Source organism: Sylvia atricapilla, chromosome 18 (genome assembly GCF_009819655.1).
Source record: "Sylvia atricapilla isolate bSylAtr1 chromosome 18, bSylAtr1.pri, whole genome shotgun sequence".
Taxonomy (NCBI): Eukaryota; Metazoa; Chordata; class Aves; order Passeriformes; family Sylviidae; genus Sylvia; species Sylvia atricapilla.
Window position 1 is genome coordinate 6,543,772 of NC_089157.1, and position 18,059 is coordinate 6,561,830.

Sequence of the window (18,059 nt, forward strand, 5' to 3'; positions counted from 1 at the left end):
GTGACATTCTGACCTTCTCCTTTTGGGGAGGAAACCATGGAAAGAAAATAAAAAGAAGAGATGATGCGCATCCATCTTCCTCATTTTTCAATCTGCATCTGAAACTAACTGAAATCAGCCTCTTCTGAAATAGCCTTTTCTAGTGCTTTTTCCATTAGGATATTAACATGTTATTTTAAACACCTTGTCTAAGAGTCTTCAACAATGCAGACATGTTGAGCTCCTAAATATGACACGATGTCCATGCTGTCACTTATAACTAAACAATTCTACAAGGGATCATTAAGCTCATTATAGACATCTTTTTTTAAAAAAGCAAACTGATTTTTGAAAGGCTGATAAAAGAACAAAAGCAAAGTCAAGGTCCCAAGTCCAAATAAATTCTACCCTGTAGATAACAAGGAGAAGATTCGATTGGGGACAGTGGGAACTAAAACTAATTGTTGCCTTTCTGCAGGAACAGGGATGTTAAGGTAAGGCACAAGGGAAAGAAGGTGACATAAAGCACTTGTAATATTTCAGCGTCACCAGAGTTGTACCTGGGAAGGATTTTACTGGCAAGTGTCCAACTCCGTCAGCTCTTTGTTGCATAGCAGATTTTATTCCACAACTGAAGACCTTCAAAATAACAAAACCATGCAAAGGAAAAGCAGATTGACTTTTTGGCAGGAAGTCAATGTGCAAATATTAATGAAATAATCTCAGTAAGCAGTCAGACTCTTCAAAGGTCAACCACAACACAGTGGAGAACTTCAGCATTTAAGTTATTAACAATTCTGTCTTCAAGGATTCTGGCAGCTCATATGCTCTAAGTTAAGGGTTTTAAAAAAATAATCAGGATTTCATGACTGACAGGGTCTCTACATCTCTATCTCTGTGACTCTTCAGAAAAGAGATTGTCTTGTACCTATGGGAGCTACCAACCCAATTCCTAACTATTTAGGACCAGAACCAAAAGCAATTAGGAAAGAGGACTGTCATCAATGCTCTTTCTCATTTGTTTCTGGTGAAGTATACAATATGGAACCCCCAATCTCAGTGCTATCTTCCTGCATTCTCCCTATTAATCTCTATCTTGTTCTTTTATCTGTTTCTCCACTCTTCTACTTCAACCTTCACAACCAAATACTCTTTGTTTCTCAGTAAGGGGGATCCTTCACTGATCTGCCCATGTCCTTCTCTCCTAACTCAGAACTTAAGGTTGGGTTCAAGCAATGACAGGCGATGGTGAAGAGGAGAAAATGACCCTCAGGAATGAAAGTCGATGACCTCAAACTGCCTAGGCTTTGAAATACCTTAAGTGAAAGTCACTTGCTGCCCCACAGCCCAATTTTGATAAACTGATAGTTAGTGGTGACAACCTCAGTGGTTTTATTGGGATCAGAAGCAAGACTCCTGGAAGAACAAAGCACAGCTTATGTCTTCCAGTTACTTGGTGGAGCACCTTCAGTTCTCATTTTTACTACTTTACATTATGGAGCATTGATATATTTCCTGTCTTGCACCTTTAGGCATCAGGATCAATCCTGCTGTGCTACTGACAGAGAAACCATCACTGGCATGTCAATAATTAGCAATTAATGTGAATGAATTCTGTATTAATCCTGCTTAGGGACACTATTTCTATTAACTGTATATGAAGGAACACTATCCCACTCTTCATTTTATAGATGCTGGGGACTTAAAAAATCTCTTATTTTCTTGTTGTTCCTTTAGATGGCTCCTTCATATTACAAATCTCCCTGAGTATATTGTAAATTGCCAGGAAAAAATGTACATGTAAGGTAGACAATCTTCTTGTCTATGCTCAGAAATTATACAGAGAGATTTAGATTGGTTTAACTGGATTCACTTCAGCATATTCCAGATAAACAAACTAAATAATACAAACCAGGCTAACTTCGACCCAGGACTGCCTACATTGTATTTTGTAGTCCTTTATTGAAACGAATTAATTTAAAATTCCTCTTTATTTAGACATTCCTTTCAGAACATTAGAAAACAGAAAATCATAAACAACAAATGCAGAATTATAGGAGACATTACTTAATTTTTACTCCTTGCTGTGCCTAGTTCAAACACAGAGGGTTGTTTTCTTTCTGTAAAAATGGTAGGGGTAGATTTCATTTCCACTTAATGCAATACACTTGAGCTTCTTATCCCTAACACAGGTCAACTATGAAATGAATGTGAACTAAATCCTAACTCTCCATGAACCATGGAATCAACAATAACTTAACCTTTCTGATCCAGTACTTTACTAAAGAAAAGAAATGCTTTAGAGGAATAAGAAGGGAGCACCATGTTTCTGGTTATATTGATGTGTTTGGGATTGCGAGTCAGACCCCATCAGTTCCAAATCAGAGCAATCAAGAAGCCAAAATGAGAATTCTTATCTACTAGTTGGGTTTTTTCGGTATCTCTCCCCACCAATTTAGAAACATATGGAAAGTGAATTCCACACTGGCATGAAGTCCTTTTGACTCACACAGCAGAATCTCTTCAGCAAGGACACATCCAGAGTCAGACAGCCTCAACGGAACATCTCTGTATTTCAACTCCTCAAAGTGTCACCACTGGGAACAGAACAGCAAGGAGAGCTCAGCATTATAGAGAAAGTGACCTCAAGGCAAAGGAAAAGCAGCTCAGGTGACATGGAAATGGGGGTGGCCACTAAGGGTTACAGATATATAGGTTTAAGACCAGCATGGAGTTATTTAGATAAAAGGGTAGAGCTGATGACTGTTACACTACCAAAGCACAAATACAGCAAGTATGGAAGAAATGCAGACATTTTACACAATCTGTGAAAATATGCTTTTGTTCTTCTATCAGCCTCAAAACAAGTTGGTTTTTTGTTTTGTTTTGTTTTTTGTTTGGTTGGTTGGTTTTGTTTTGTTTTTTGTTTTGTTTTGTTGTTTTTTTTTTTTTTTTTAGATATCTGTGATGAGCTTAATGATCCCTCTCAAAGAGTTGTTTAGTTAAGAGTGACAGCATGGTCACCATGTCATATTTAGGTGCTCAACATTTCTGCATTGTTGAAGACAACTTGACAAAGTGTTTAAAATAACATGAAGATATCCCAATGATAAAAGTACTAGAAAAGGCTATTTCAGAAAGGGCTGATTTGAGAGCAGATTGACTAATAGTGGCCACCAGGAAAATGTCAGTTCATTTTAGATGCAGAATGAAAAATGAGGGAGATGGATGTACATACCTGGTTAAGTTACAATCATTTCACCAACGTATTTATACTCTATAGCCACAGTTCAAAATCCACTGTACAGTGAAAACTTCTTAGGAACAGCACAGTAAGTCCTAGGCTTCTAAGCAATCACTACAGTAACATCGTCTGTTTCCCTACATCTTTGCAGTCCTTGGAGAGGTGTAGATGCAGATTTAATGAGCAATGCCTACCATCTGTTAGTATTGCCTCTAAGAGCAACTGAGAAAAAAACATCAATACCAAAAGTGCATGAGATAGCAGAAGCTTTAGGAAAACGGACCATCAATAATGGGGTTTTCTGTGTATGACTGCTATAAAAACAAATCCTCCAAAATGAGCAGACTACATGTTTATTTTGCAAGAGTTACAATATTTAGGTCAGTCTTGAACCTGGATTTAATCAGGCAAAAAAACATTCAGGTTAACAGAGCATATCAGGCTCACCAAAATGCCACATCCCAGGACCTGAACCTGCAGGATCCAAGCTCTGGGCTCACTATTTTGTCAACAAACTGGAACACCTTTTTTGATTTACATAAAGTATTGCCTACAGGTAAGTAAGAGTATTTTCTCATAGCTGATAGGACAAAGACTTAATTTTCTTCACCCAGTCATATACATTTCAGTCTTTTATTATTAATCCATTCTTCATCAAGAAAGCTTGCCAAAAATTCATTTAAGTGCTTTGGGTTTACTTCTACAGTCCCAGTTTTATTTGAACACAGTATTAAATCTGGAGGGAAAGACTTAACTGGAGGTCCATAGTTTGCATGATGAGTATCTTTGGCCTACTTTATCCTACAAAGCTTTGTGACAAGAACAGATGTAAAAGCTCCTTGCAGTACTTAATCAAGACATACTATTAACTGAGATAACCAGAAGGCAAAAGAATAAGCCAAGTCACCAGGGTTCAGAAACAGAGATGGTTGCATGAGATAAAGGGTTTATTTTAATCCCAGGAATTCCCTGGCAGAGTTTAAGTCAATTATAATGTTAAAGCCCCATTACCTTGCTGTATGCTAGTATAAAGATGTAGAATACATTTGTAGTCACTTAATAATCATCAAATTTTATGAAACACTGACCCTTTGAATCAGAGATGCATTATTTTTCAGTGAGTTTAATGGGTTATTAATTTATGCAAATTACAAAGAGAGATTATTTCCCTTTTTCAAGCAGATTATTCCAATTACAGTTAAAACACAAAACTGTACTTTCTTCTGCTTCATAACTTCTGCAGAGAAAACAAATGCAAAAAACTTCTGCTTGTTTTTATCACAAAAAGACAGGAATCAAAACCACATTCAGAGCAGGATATAATTTGGTGGTAATTCAACCATGTTGCCTATTAAGGAGATAGTCACACTGAACTTTATTTAAACACCAAAATCTTGTTTTTTAGACTGTCATTGTTTATTCAATCAAAATAAAAACAAAACCCCTTCTGTATGTCATGCAGACATTGTGTATGCTGACACCACTCGAGGCAGCTCCTTTCATCAAAGGAAATAGTTTTTGAAAGACTGTATCTTGCATTCTTCTAGAACTCAAAATCAAATTCTTCTTTCTTTAATTTTATTTTGCATGGGGTGTGGCACCAAACCGCAAACACATGAAAGCTAAAACACAATTTCAATTCACAGTCTTTCATACAGAGGTGGTAAACAGAGCCGAAAACACACACACAAGGCACTCCACACCTCTCCTTGCCCCATGCAAAGACATTCCTGCAGATTAAATGCCTCTCAAGTTCTCCCAGCCACAACCACAGTCTAGTTTCTTCCACAGCCTATTCCCTCTGCCCTAACTTTTGTCTCACCCATACTGTACCAATGAAGACCTACTAAAAGCCTTATTTACAGACCCCTGCTTATTATGTCGTAGGTTGGAAACAGATTCAACACTAGACTCACCAATGATCATGAGACAAACAGCCCAGTTTATTGTTCAGCATTCACTTTTACAGGGCTGTTGGCGGTTAGGTTTGTCACTTTTTCCCTCTAAAGAATTTTTTCCTCATAAGTTATCAAGGAGACCAAGTGTTGGATACTTAAAGAGATGGCGGAAACCCAGTTGGGGAGGGGCTAACTGCCTTCTCTGATAAGAAGCCAGCTGTTAAAAACCGGGTGGAGCAGTATCACCTATCAGATGGTGGAATGTAGCTTATCAGATGGTGCAGTGTTGCTTATCTCTGTTCATTCCTCCACTACCCTCTGGGGATATCTCCTGTTAATGGGTCATCAAGGCTCACCAATGACAGGACACACTACATCATAATATTGTAAGATGCTCCACCCAGGGAGGAGGAGCCAAACCATCTTCACCTAGATAAAAGTAGCAAAAATTGTCATCAGATATCCAGTGTTCCCACAGGACTCCCAAAGGAAGACCAGACCCATCTCTGGACCCTTTTCTCCACAGGACCATCTCTGCTTCCAACAGGACCACATCTGCCACTCCAGGAGGGCTTTGGACTGTTTCCAACACCCTGATCAACAGGGTGTCAGGTTGTATTTCTGACTCTGTCAGGGTTTTCTAGGATTTCTTGTTTGTATGTTTGCTTGCTTATTCTTCTGTACTACAACACTTGTATTTTTTATATCCCTAGTAAAGAACTGCTTCACTTCAATTCAAGAATAGCCAAGATCAGTCTCAAAGAGCAATAAATAATAAGATACTGCAAACACCAAACATGAAGAAAGACAGCTAAAACCATTACAAATCCATATCTCTCAGTTACTTAACAATCTATAGGTTCAGTCAATTTAAAAGATCTAGGAGCAGGGGTTTAGTGGATTAGTAACAACAGACCATTAATCTCTGCAGCCTCAATTTTAATCCAGCAATAACCAAAGTGATTGAAAATCATTCTGACACGTGACTAGTAAAGCTCCTGGGCACGGTTCTCTCCCATACCTTAATCCCCACTGTAAAGGTCATGGCACTTTTCTAATGGGACTATTTACCAAGGGACCTCTGTTTAACATTTAACTAAACTCTAGGCTAACATTTTTGGCTGAGTAATTGCTCTGCACACTACCTCCCTGAACTAACAGCTGATTTTGAAGATTTTATTTTGCTCTTCATTTCAGCCTGTATTAGCAAAGCTTTCTTTCTTTCCTTGAAAGATGTCCAAAACAAAGTTGTCTAAAAGAAACACTCATTTTCTACATTACATAAGATTTTAAATAAACATGTAGGAATTGATGACTGTCATCCTAAGCAAATGCCAGGAGTTTATTTCTGTACAGTTTATATAATATCAGTGAAAGTTACATCCAAAAAAACTTGAGTTTTAAGAATAATGCACTAGTATTACATCATATACTCTGATTTTTAATATAAGAATGCTTTATTTCAAAGATAATAACTTCTGGAGTATTCAGTGACTAGAATCAATTCTTGAATGACCAGTAATGTGATGATATTAAGTGATAAAGATACATTTCATCATTTAGTCCTCCACAACAGTTATCAGCATATCAGTAAAGAAGCCATTGAAAGAGACACATTGCAAAAAGGATTTAAATTCAGCTGTTGCTACCTGTGGCCTGAAATCTGAGCCCCATGGTCCTTTTCAGGAGCATTAAAAGTAAGTTGCTCTTTTATTACTGCATAGTAAATAAATATTTAAAAACATAAAACCACAGCAGACACAAAAGGTCCCAGCTACACAGAACAGGAAACTAAAAATTAGAGAGTTTTGAGAATTACTTGCTGCTATTTGTGAAGCATTAAGTAATGGCAAAGTAGGACAAGGGCTGGAGGAGAGAAAGGAGAAAGTCTGCAAGTTCTGTGCCCTTTGGTAGATACAATCCAAATATGATGAAATGTATTGCAGAGATATTCAGCTGTTTATATAAACAGTACAATTTTTTTTTCTTTTTTTTTGCTTGTGGTAGAAATTAATTCATAATATTATAAATGAACCTTACCTCATGTAAAATATGAGGAATTTTTCTGCTGACAGACTGAATATGCCACCAGTAGGGGAGAGGACATGTTTGCCTTGCTTGGTCCCAGAAAGAGGGACTGACAGATCCTCAAGTATTTTATATTCCCCCCCACAACAGTTTTCTCTCAATCTGACTAAACTCGGTTTATCCAATCTAAACTCTGCCAACTGCTGCACAGAACCAGCATGAGGTGTCCCAAACATCCCTGTAGGTACCACCTGGTCCACAAGTGAGTCCTCATCCCATTGGATGTCCTATTTATATGAGGACTTGAGATCAAGTAAAAATTAAAATTTGTGCTGGGAAGTGGAACAGAAACTCACATATAAAAAGCATTGCATATTACAACTCACCTCTTGTAATTTCACTTTACAGTCTTCTGGTTGTGTTTACTATTGTGGAAGATGGTGTTTGCTTCTTTGAGGGCACCCATTCAGTGAGAATTAACAAAGTACAGTCCAGTTTGTATGAATTCTGATTGTACAGTTTCTCTTGCTATACTAATCACCCTAGAAAAGTCTGCATCTTTGCTCTACCATACGAAGAACTGGGATCATTTTACCCAGATAAAAACCTGTTTTCTACACAACTGTGCAATTTAAAGAAAGATTATGAAAATTTTTGCTCATCTTAGCTGGGCTTTTCCAAAGATTTTGTATTAATTCATGTATTATACCACTGCTACTCCTTGCTTCAGCAAAACATTTCAGCACATCCTTAATCTAAGTTGTTTTATACAATTACATGTTAAGACAGGTTCAGATATGGTACATATGTTAAGACTCAGATTAGAAATGATACACACTCTTCATGTGCTACAGAATAGGGGAAATAAAGAACACTTAAACATGTCTTTTAAATTTTGCATTTTGCTGAATCTGGCTGTTAATATATCAAAATAAAATGTAAAGAGGATGACTCAGATTTTAGCTTGCAAGTATGGAAACATGCTACTTAATAAAATAAATTATATTATTCATTACTCTGTTTTCCATCCTGTTTCACAGTGAGCTAAATACCTGTGACTCTAGAGCAAAGGCACAATTACAGACTGGCAAAGATTAATTGTTAACAACTTGGAGAGAGTGCTAGGGAAGCTACTGAAGATAAAATTATGCATCTGCAGATAACCTTAAATTCCAGTTGGAATTACTGCCACACGGTACCCTCAGGATTTTCTGGGCAAGCAAGAGGAGACTGTTGAGTCCTTGTAGATTACTTTGTTTTCCAGCAGGTAGAAAAACCAATATGACAATAAGATATAGTTTGTAAATATTAATGTGAACAAAAAAAAACCTCCAAAACACCACAAATGTTGAATCCAGGTGAATGTAATGCAAAAACAAAAAATGAGAGGATTTCAGACATGATGGGCAAAATGGCCTGGGGTGAGGTTTCAGCCCTCAAAATAAATTCACTTATGTGTTCACAGCATATCCAAGAATTCCAGCAGTACAGAAAAGAACCTGTTAGGTTGCTGAGAGTAAATTTCAAAGACAAAATTTAGGACCAAAATCTCTGGTGCCCTTTACTGTGTGCTGTCGCCTACACTCACACTGAGGGGATGTGAAACACGAGGCAGGAAAGTGCTGCACTCAGAGGAACCCACTCGTTACTCACAGCCCAAATAGAACTAGAAAAAGGCCAACTGAGTGAATCTTAACAATTTAAACAGAATTTAAATAACACACATTTATGGAGGAACCTTGTCTGGATCGGAACTTTTCCTTAATATCATGCTAACTCCTGGAAACCAATTTAAGCTAAATTCTAACTGATTTAATTCCTATGTAAACCATAATTATATCCTAATACAATTGTAATACATAACTGTATCCTAGTACAATAGTAACTTCATGTATGATAAGGAGAAAAATCACCTTGTAGTAGAAAGGCAGAGAGAAAAGGAGGCTCCAGCCCATGAAGGGACACACCAAGGTCCTTTTGCTACCCTGCATTCACTGAGGAGATCCAGCCCCACACCCCAATGATAAACAGGGGCTAAGGGCAATCTTTGTGCTACAAGACAGAAATGAGAGTGAAAATGGATTGCTACTACTCAAAGTCTTGCTGGCTGACTTTCCACACGACATTTTACCTCAGCTTCTCCATCTCTGAAAGTCTGGACAACACTCTGTATTCCCTGCAAAGTTCTCCAAGTTCTGACACCGAAATTCTTTTTAATGTTTTTTTTTTTTTTAAACTGAAATATAATGCAAAGCTCATTCATATCTTTCATTCATACCTTTCATTCTTAGATAAACCAAGACAAGCAGTCCCATTCAGAGAACTCTCCTGTCAGTGTTTAGACACTCCCTAGCAGTAAGATTAGGACCAGTGCAGGGTCAGTTAAACTCCTTTCTCCTCCAGCAGTGAGGACCATCACAGGGTCACTCAAACACCTTTCCCTTCCAGCCTTGGCATTAGGACCACCACAGGGTCAAATACTTTTCCCTCCCAGCAGCACCAGCCCTTCCCTTCCATAACTGCAGCTTCCCACGTGGAAATAGCAAGCCTCAACTCCAAGTCATGTGGCATTCCACTGATGTAAAAACAAACAGCTCATTCAGCATAAATTTCCACTCCCAGGAACATTACTGAAGGGTTGTGATCCTTTTTTTCCAGCAGGTATAAATTTTCAGCAGCACCTTTTTCCTGAAGTTTCTTTTCTCTGCCATGATGCGAGTCAATGCTCTTTCTTTCAGCCCAAGAATGTCACATTGCCAACCAAACTTCAGCTGTGGCAGCAGGAACCCTTCCTGAGCTGCTCCCTTAGCTACCCAAACACCATCCTACTGGGAATGGTAGGGTTTGCTGGAGGAAATAGCCACTTCAGCATCACTTCAAACACTTGTACATGGTCACATGTACAAAACACCCTTGACTAGCATTCATTATCTTTTTCTTTTAGCATTAATAATCCATAGGAGTCCTGCTGGCAAAGCAAAAAAAATCCTCTTAGGATTATTCCTGAAGCAGAACAGGGCTCTATAGTAGTTAACAGCAGGAAGGAACTTAAATTGGAAACAACCCACAAAAATGACAAGAGGATGATTTTTCAGAAACCACGTTTCCCTCTAAATTCATCTACTCAAATGCTATTTCCAAAACATAGAGATGTCAACACATTTAGAGGGAAAAAAAAAAAAAAAAAGATAACGTTGCTTAGCTGCCTCCTCCACGCATTTGCTTAGAAGTTGGTCAAGTCAGTGCACGATTCTTTGCTTTCCATACTTAAAGCCTGATCAAGTTAAGAACAAATGATAAAGGGAGGAGAAAAGACTGTATGCTTATTTTAGTGTTTTACTAAAAAGTACATCCTAATTAGTTTTTTGTGGCTTATAGCTGATGTGGTATTTTTCTGGCAACAATATCAAAAAAGTTAAAACTGTGGCATATTTAAGTTTAATGCTATTTTTACTACAGAAATACAAATGTTACAGATTCATGAATTCAAAACACAAATGTTTTCATGTGGAAATATACATCTGACGATGAAAGTATTTATTTTCTTTTGTTCTGACCACTGATTTCAGAATGCAATGTATGTGGAAACTGATCACCTTCCATTTTCCAAGATGAGTAAAAGCAAATTAAATATTTTAGGGCTGTGATCCTGCAGGGCTCTACCTGGCCATCTACAGGAGCACAGACACCTGCCATCTAAAGCTTTTCTCATTACTGACAGTTCAATTTTTTCGCAAAGGCCCAAGTCTCAGTAACACCAAAGCCCTTTATAACATTTTTGGCAGTTGCAAGGACTTTTAGGGTGGATGTAAATCTAGGTTACCTTTACCTCAACTGTCACCTGCTAAGCACTACATGACAAATTCTGCCATACTGGCAAATTGGAACTTTGCACTTATGAACACCCATGTGCATGAATGAGGCACTACATCACCAGAAAGGCACTACACAGGATATACATCTATAGTGTTTCAGCCCTCTATTTTCCTGACAATTATAATTAGCTATTTTATCTCCAAGAAATTGCATTAAAAGACCCTTGGCAGCTTATTAACTATCAATGGTTAAACTAGCAATAAAATACTCTACTACTTTGATTTCAATTGTAAATAGGTTTGGCTGTAAAGCCTCCCCTCTCTCAAATGCCAGATTATTATCCTTTGAAAAAAAAATATTTTCGGTTATTTACCAATAATGTTTCAATTCATTTACCACAGTGCAATTTTTTTTTTTTTCTGATATTGTCCTCTGTATGGGCAAGCACTTCTGTACTTTCTGATGGCATTAAAATGAAAATGCAGTCCCATTGTACAGTGTTGCCCCTAAACAAGTCAATTATAATTTGATCCCTATTTCCTGCTCCTTCTACTATGGTGTGCAGCGAAGATAAAAACACGACAGGAGCAAAATAACATTTAGCACAGTATTTCAGTATTGTCCATAACTGACTGTCATCTAGTTTTGTCTGCTGCTTGAGCTGATAATGAGATAATGATGGAAGAGTTTTATATAGTTCTCTATTAACAGCCCAGATGGGCCAATCATCCCCTTCCTTCTTTGCCATGTGAAGTTTAGCCACAAACAATCAGCGACGATGAAAACAGCAACTTCCTCCTCAGCTAAATTACCACCTTTCAGCCAAGAAAGAAAGTGATACTTTGACCAACAGCAGCAGAGAAAAAAAGTCTTTTCGAGAAAGCAGGAATTCCTTGTTCATTCCTGTGAAAGGAATATTCAAAATGCAAATGGAAAGCCATTTCAATCCCTGCTGTATTTAAAATCTAATTGTTGTAGAATTAAAAACTGGGCACTTTCCAAAAATGTCAAGGGCAAAACTTCTCTGCAGCCTCAGTTGCATTTTAAAGAGCATCCTTAAATTGAGAGTGCATAATTTCAGTTGGGTTTGGTTCCTGATTTAAATAATTTTGTCTTGGAGGCTTGGTATCTAGTTCAGTTCGATTACAATGAGGCCACACAACAAGGTGACAAGGTTTCAAAACTGGCTATCTACATCACTAAGATTTGGAAAAGAATAGCAGCAATAACCAGTTTCTTCCTACTAGTTTATTGGATGGAAAATAGCTCAGCATAATATGTGCAAAAACGATTCATAAATGTTCCCTTCTACTACCTAAAATAAGCTAAAAATATGTGTGTTGTTCCAGCACTTTAGCACTTACCTGGTCACGCACTAGCAGTAAAACTAACAATAAAAATAAATAAAATTATATAAAAAAATACAAGACATGGACCAAAAAAAAAGAGTAAAAGCAGACATTTATAGGAGACTACAAAGATTATTTCCAGGGAATTTTCAAGCAGAAATATCTTTAAACTTTTTGAGAAAGTGGGAAACATCTCTACAGTGAGAAAGCATTCCAAAGCTGAGGAACTGAGAGTCTCTGAATCCAACCTATTGTCCCTCCATTCTGTGAATGTGAGCAGACAGAATGAATCCATGAGGATTTTCAGTAACATCAACAAATTCCATGCAGGCATGAAAGTCTGCCCAGAGACATGAGGCTCTGGAGATAGTATTAAAGCAGAAACAAAACACTGTAATGGGTGAAGTTCCTAGTTACCAGAAACCCTCGACATGTTACACCTTCCTGTATGCCTAGTACTCACTTTCACATATATATATGTGTATGTGTATATATATATATATACATATATATATATATGCATTAAATAAGTCCTTCCCCAAGAATATTACACATCTCACTTAAAAGTGACAGAAAAAGCTATTTCTCTGACACTATTTGAGGATAATTAACACAGTTTCAACATTTTTGTTCTAACATAATGAACCATTCACTATTCTAATGTTGGACATTAAAACTTTGATATTCTTCACATCTACAAGAGTACTTCTGCTTGAATTATCTCAGGTTGTGTGATGGTATGAGAAGGAAAGTTATCAGATCTTACAGACCATGATTCAGCAGGTAATTCCAGCCCTGGCATAATTTAAAGTTCCTATAGGGCATCTCTTTTGTTATGCCAGGTAATAAGAGCTCAAAGACTGAAGAAGCAGCAAGACAGAAAACGAAGCAGGAATGTGCTCCAAATCCATCTCTAGTCCTCACTGCCAGGAGATGCCACATCAGATGCTTAATGCACAGTGGAATTCCTGGATGGATGAGGGGTTTTTGACACCATCTCAGTTGTTCATCATACATGATTTATGGCACTTGCTTGCTGCCAAATAGGCCACAGAAGTTGCATCATAAAAGGGATTTGGCCCCATGTGCCTTGACAACATGGCAAAGGATGAAAATACTTCCAAATTACAAGACAGTTTTCATACATATTAGTTCCCAGATGCCAAACCATGAGATTTTTATATCAATTCACAGGAAGGCACAAATATGTTGACCACACAGGTTTTATAAATAATTTTGTTGATGTTTTAACAGAAAATGTACATGGAAATCTTCTTAATCAATACCCACGACAGCTACATTTTCTTATTTAAACCAAGAATTCTGCAAAATTTTGAAAACAACTTCCTAGCTTTTTTTCTTGAAATTGATTGTTAATATCTAAATTCACAAGAAAACCTTCTTCATGGTTCATACAAATGACTGTGCAAGCAAAGGTAACAGCCACCTGAGAACACTGATGCTAATTTATCTTTGGCAGTATTGTTACTCAGGAAGGAAATTCTGGACATGGTATAACAACCATTATCTTCTTTGTATATAAACAGTATAACCTCTGTGCCAGGAGTATCTGCATCTTCAAAGAAACAACATCTAGTGAGGGCTTGTTCCAGCATTCTGTCTACAGGATATCTTCATTTCCTCTGCTCAGTGCTCCTTCTGTGTTGAACAGCATCATTAAAAGGACGAAACATCGAAAGCCGTGACACAAATCATGACTGTTTTTCTCAGAGACTACAATTCAAAAGAATAAATACAACTTTGAAGGAAAGCAAGGACTTTCATTTCTGTCTAAATGACAGAAATTGTTTTCGTGGCCCTTCGGCCAGTTTGTATTTCTCATTTGCATCTGTACAAGGAAACTAGATTCTCTTTTCAAACAAGCAATTGCAAGTACCAAAAGCCTTAGTTTACTATGCCAAGAAAATGAAAATATTCAGTTCACAAAGATCACAGATAAATTATTTCCCAAACACACAGAGGAGCCAGTAATTTAAAAAAAAAAAAAATCATCAATTTCTAATTCTCAGTATCATTTCTTCCAAAACAATCAATCTCTCATACGCACAAGTAACTGATGGATAAAAAATGTTAAGTATAAAATATTTTGAAAGTCTATATACACCTCTTCTTAATAGATTAAACTATTTGCCATATACTAAGTCTCCAGGAAATTAATGAATGTGAGACACCAGAAAGTCAACTGTGTAACTTCATCATTACTTATTTTAAATAAGAAACACACCACTAGTGCTACATTCAACAGAATTTATACTTAAATGCTATGTAATTACACAGCAAAAGACATAACACTGAACCTGTGTTTAATAAGTTTATTAATAATGATTAAAGAACTTAATAGTCTGTTCAATTCAGTGTATGGCATTATGCCTTTGAAGAGCAGCCCCCCTAATAGGCTCTAATCCAAATAACTACTGGAATTAGCAGGAGGAAGATGACAGGTTTAAACAGACACTGATTCAAACATTTGCTGAGGTTCAGGAAAGATCCACGTACAGCAGACCTGTCTTGATCTTCACTGTTGTTTCAGCATGAATGAATAAGAAAGAAAAAATAAAAAAGAAAAGAAATACTACCACACTCCTTAATTCACATTCCTGTCATTTGCATCACTAGTGTTCAACTAGTGGGTTTTTTAAGTGGCTAAATAAATGACCAGTGCTGAAGTGCTAAAATACAGAGTGTCTGCAATCCTGTGCTGAGGCAATCCCTTGCCAGGCTTCAGGACATCTCCTACTTGCCTTGTTATCCAGACATCCCAGCTACATAATTTGCTACAAAATCCAGCATAAAAAGGATGGCAGAGGCAACATAGAGAGCATTACTGCCAGTCAGGTATCTCCACATCTTACTCCTTTTTACTAAGATGACAGATAGTGAGGACTCCTGAAAAAAAAAAAAATCCCCAGGAAGAAGAGAAAAAACCAATGCTGAAGCCTGTATACATCCTCTGTGTGGTCAAAATTATCTGAAACCACAGCTTTAACCAGGCAGCAGAAGCATCCCACCATTCACTTACTCCCTTTATTCCCTCACAAAAAAAGACAAAAGAGAAAAAGCAAGTAGACATGATGTGAGTGTGTTCAGTACCAGGTATCAGTGCTAGAGGGAGATGGAGAGCGATGGGAAGCCCTGCAGGACTGAGCCCACTGGTTCAGCAGCCTGGGATCTCCTGTCTGAAGAGCAGGAAAGGAGAGCAGGAGCTCAGGGAACACTAAATCCAAGGCATAAGTAGTCTGCAGAGAATGGGACAGCTTCTTTCTGTCTCACGAGATTACTGTCACAATGGCCAAAAGAGCGATGAGCTGCAGCTTGCCATTCTCGCTGTGGTACTTTAAAAAGTAACCAATTTGAGGAGCACTGGACAGGTGGCACATCATGCTGGGCTAAATAGATAAGTGTGAGATTTCAATGACAAGAGGCAGCAGGTTTTGCTGTTCTAAAAAGCAAGAAAGCAAATTTTTTCTGATGGTACCAACGGGCCTGAGTGGAGAGTCAGCCTGGGGTGTTGGCAGTGTCACCCGGCTGCCTGGTGGCAGATGGTACCAGTCTGTAGGGAGAAAAGGAAGGCTGATGCACACCGTGGGCTGACAGAGGTGCTATTTGTCCAGGAATAAAGGCGCTTTGGGGCTGGTGCAGGCAGGACAAATTAACAGGGATGCTGAGGCCCCAACGTTCATGTGTGCCCAGCCCAGGGGCTGGGAGGGTGGATAAACTGGGAGGTTTAAACTGGGAGGATAAACTGCAGTGGGGCTCACAGCTGCCAGGGGGATGCTGCAGGTGCTGCTGCCTGGGGGCTGTGGCAGGGACACAGCCCAGGCCAATCCCTGCGTGGTCCCAGGAGACCTTTGGGGGTGCCTCTCCCTGCAGACATCCAGGCTGAACACTGAGATGTCCACCAGAAGCCTGCATCACCTCCCAGCAGCGCCTTGCTTGTGCTACTTGTGTTCCCATTCCTGGACTTATGCAATGGCAGGAGGGCAGAGGCAGCCTCGGGAGCAGTGCAGGGGGAGCTGCAGGCAGCCTGCATCCCCACGGGGCTCCCTGGAGTGTCCCAAGCTAGAAAACTGGCCACTTCACCGCTCCTGCCTCCCACAACATAATTATTCCAGCATGACCAATATGACAAATTAACAAGGAAGCCAAGGCTTTTGCAGTCAAAGGGAGTGTTTTCCCTGAGAATAAATTGCTCAAATCCTTTACGCTAGACACCTAGGCGTGCCTATTCATTAACTGGACAAGCTCTGGTGACAACTGAAATGACCTTTCTACATACTGAAGGGACAGAGATATTTGCAAGCTTAAAATAAAGCTGGAAATCCCAGCCACCAGAGCTCTCTGAATGTTTGGGGTTTTTTTAAAGAAATTTTTTTTTCAGAGCAGACACGGTAAAGCTGATTTTAAAAGCAGAGGCACATTCTTTAATGTTACCCATCCCTTTGCAGACCCTGAACTGTGGCAGCAGAACATGACAACTCCACCAACAAACCACAAAACCTCCAGGATCTGCACATCAGCCAAGTTTAAGAACTTCAGGAGATACAAAATTCTGGGATCACAGCAATGTTGCAAATAATTATCACAGTCAGGTACACTGGGAATAATAGGCATGTCCTTTATCAGTACACCATGCTGTATATTGCAACCAATGAATGATAATTAAGACACATGTATTGGAATTAAACGGAAGAGGGAAGTGATGAGAATCAATTTCTGTCACAACCCACTCACAGTACATCATTCATGGATTTTTTAACTATAGTTCTGATCCGGGTTTAACTGTTTCTCCTGCCCCTTAATAAGGGGACGCCTGGGAACCCTGTACGGTATTTCCCCCGCTCCCTCACCCTTTCTGTGCTTGCTGCATACCTGAAATGCAGACGATGAAATTCGCTTGCAGAAGAAAAAGCACCTCCCAAACAATTTCCATCCTCCGATTCTCATGCCAAGTGCATCCCTCGGCGAAAAAAAATAACCAAGATCAATATCGCAGTTTGAACGATCCCAGCAAATTTCCTTTCGGACTTGCAGACTGTATTCCCCAGATGTGCTGACAACACATGTCCGAGCTCTCTCTCCGCACGGCTCAAGCGAGATCCCTTCCCTTCCTTCGCCCTCCAAAAAACACCACGAAGCCAATTGCCAGCGCCGGGCTCTTCCTCCTCAAGCGAGAAAAAATTCCACCAGATTTCCCAACACGACATAGACATCCAACCCCAAACTGATCCGATATGCGGAGAGTCTCTATTCCAGGGGCGGCCAGGCGCAAATTAACCCCCAAAAAACTCTTTACACGTCTCAGCGGGGCAGTGCCGGCATGCCGGACCGGGAGGCGGCGGCCGGGCGGGGGGGTTGGATTCCCGTCCTGTTGCTGCTGTCACAGAATGAGCGGAAAGAGATTAATACCCGCTGCAAGCCCCGCCACCCCCGCGGCGCTGGGAGCACGCAGCCCCGGCCCCGCCGCAATCCCGGCGCGGCTCCGCCAGGCGACTGCAGGGGTCGGGCTTGTCCCGCGCACCGAGAGCCCTGCCCGGGATGCAGCCCCGGGAGGCAGCCCCAAAAACCCCGAGTGGCAGCCCCAAAAACCCCGGCAAGAGAGAACGGGGCTGTCTGCCAGCGGAGGAGGGATGGGGATGTGGGATGTGGGATGTGGGATGTGTGTGTCTCCCAATGCGAACGGCACAAGTGCGGAGTCCGCACCGAGCGCGGCTTGTGCGCATCGCC

The 18,059-nt window shown here is 39.5% G+C and overlaps 1 protein-coding gene across 2 annotated transcripts in view; it reads right to left on the reverse strand.

Moving 5' to 3' along the window:
* Positions 1 to 17,679, reverse strand: part of CA10 (carbonic anhydrase 10) — a 175,495-nt gene extending 157,816 nt beyond the window's left edge. Inside the window, exon 1 of one of the 2 annotated variants that reach the window (XM_066332146.1) lies at positions 17,205 to 17,679. In XM_066332146.1, the coding sequence (XP_066188243.1) occupies positions 17,205 to 17,265 (61 nt within the window). In that variant the 5' untranslated portion in view covers positions 17,266 to 17,679. The remainder of the gene's footprint in view (positions 1 to 17,204) is intronic. The other variant, XM_066332147.1, reaches the window with a different exon arrangement.
* Between the last annotated feature and the right edge of the window lie 380 nt (positions 17,680 to 18,059).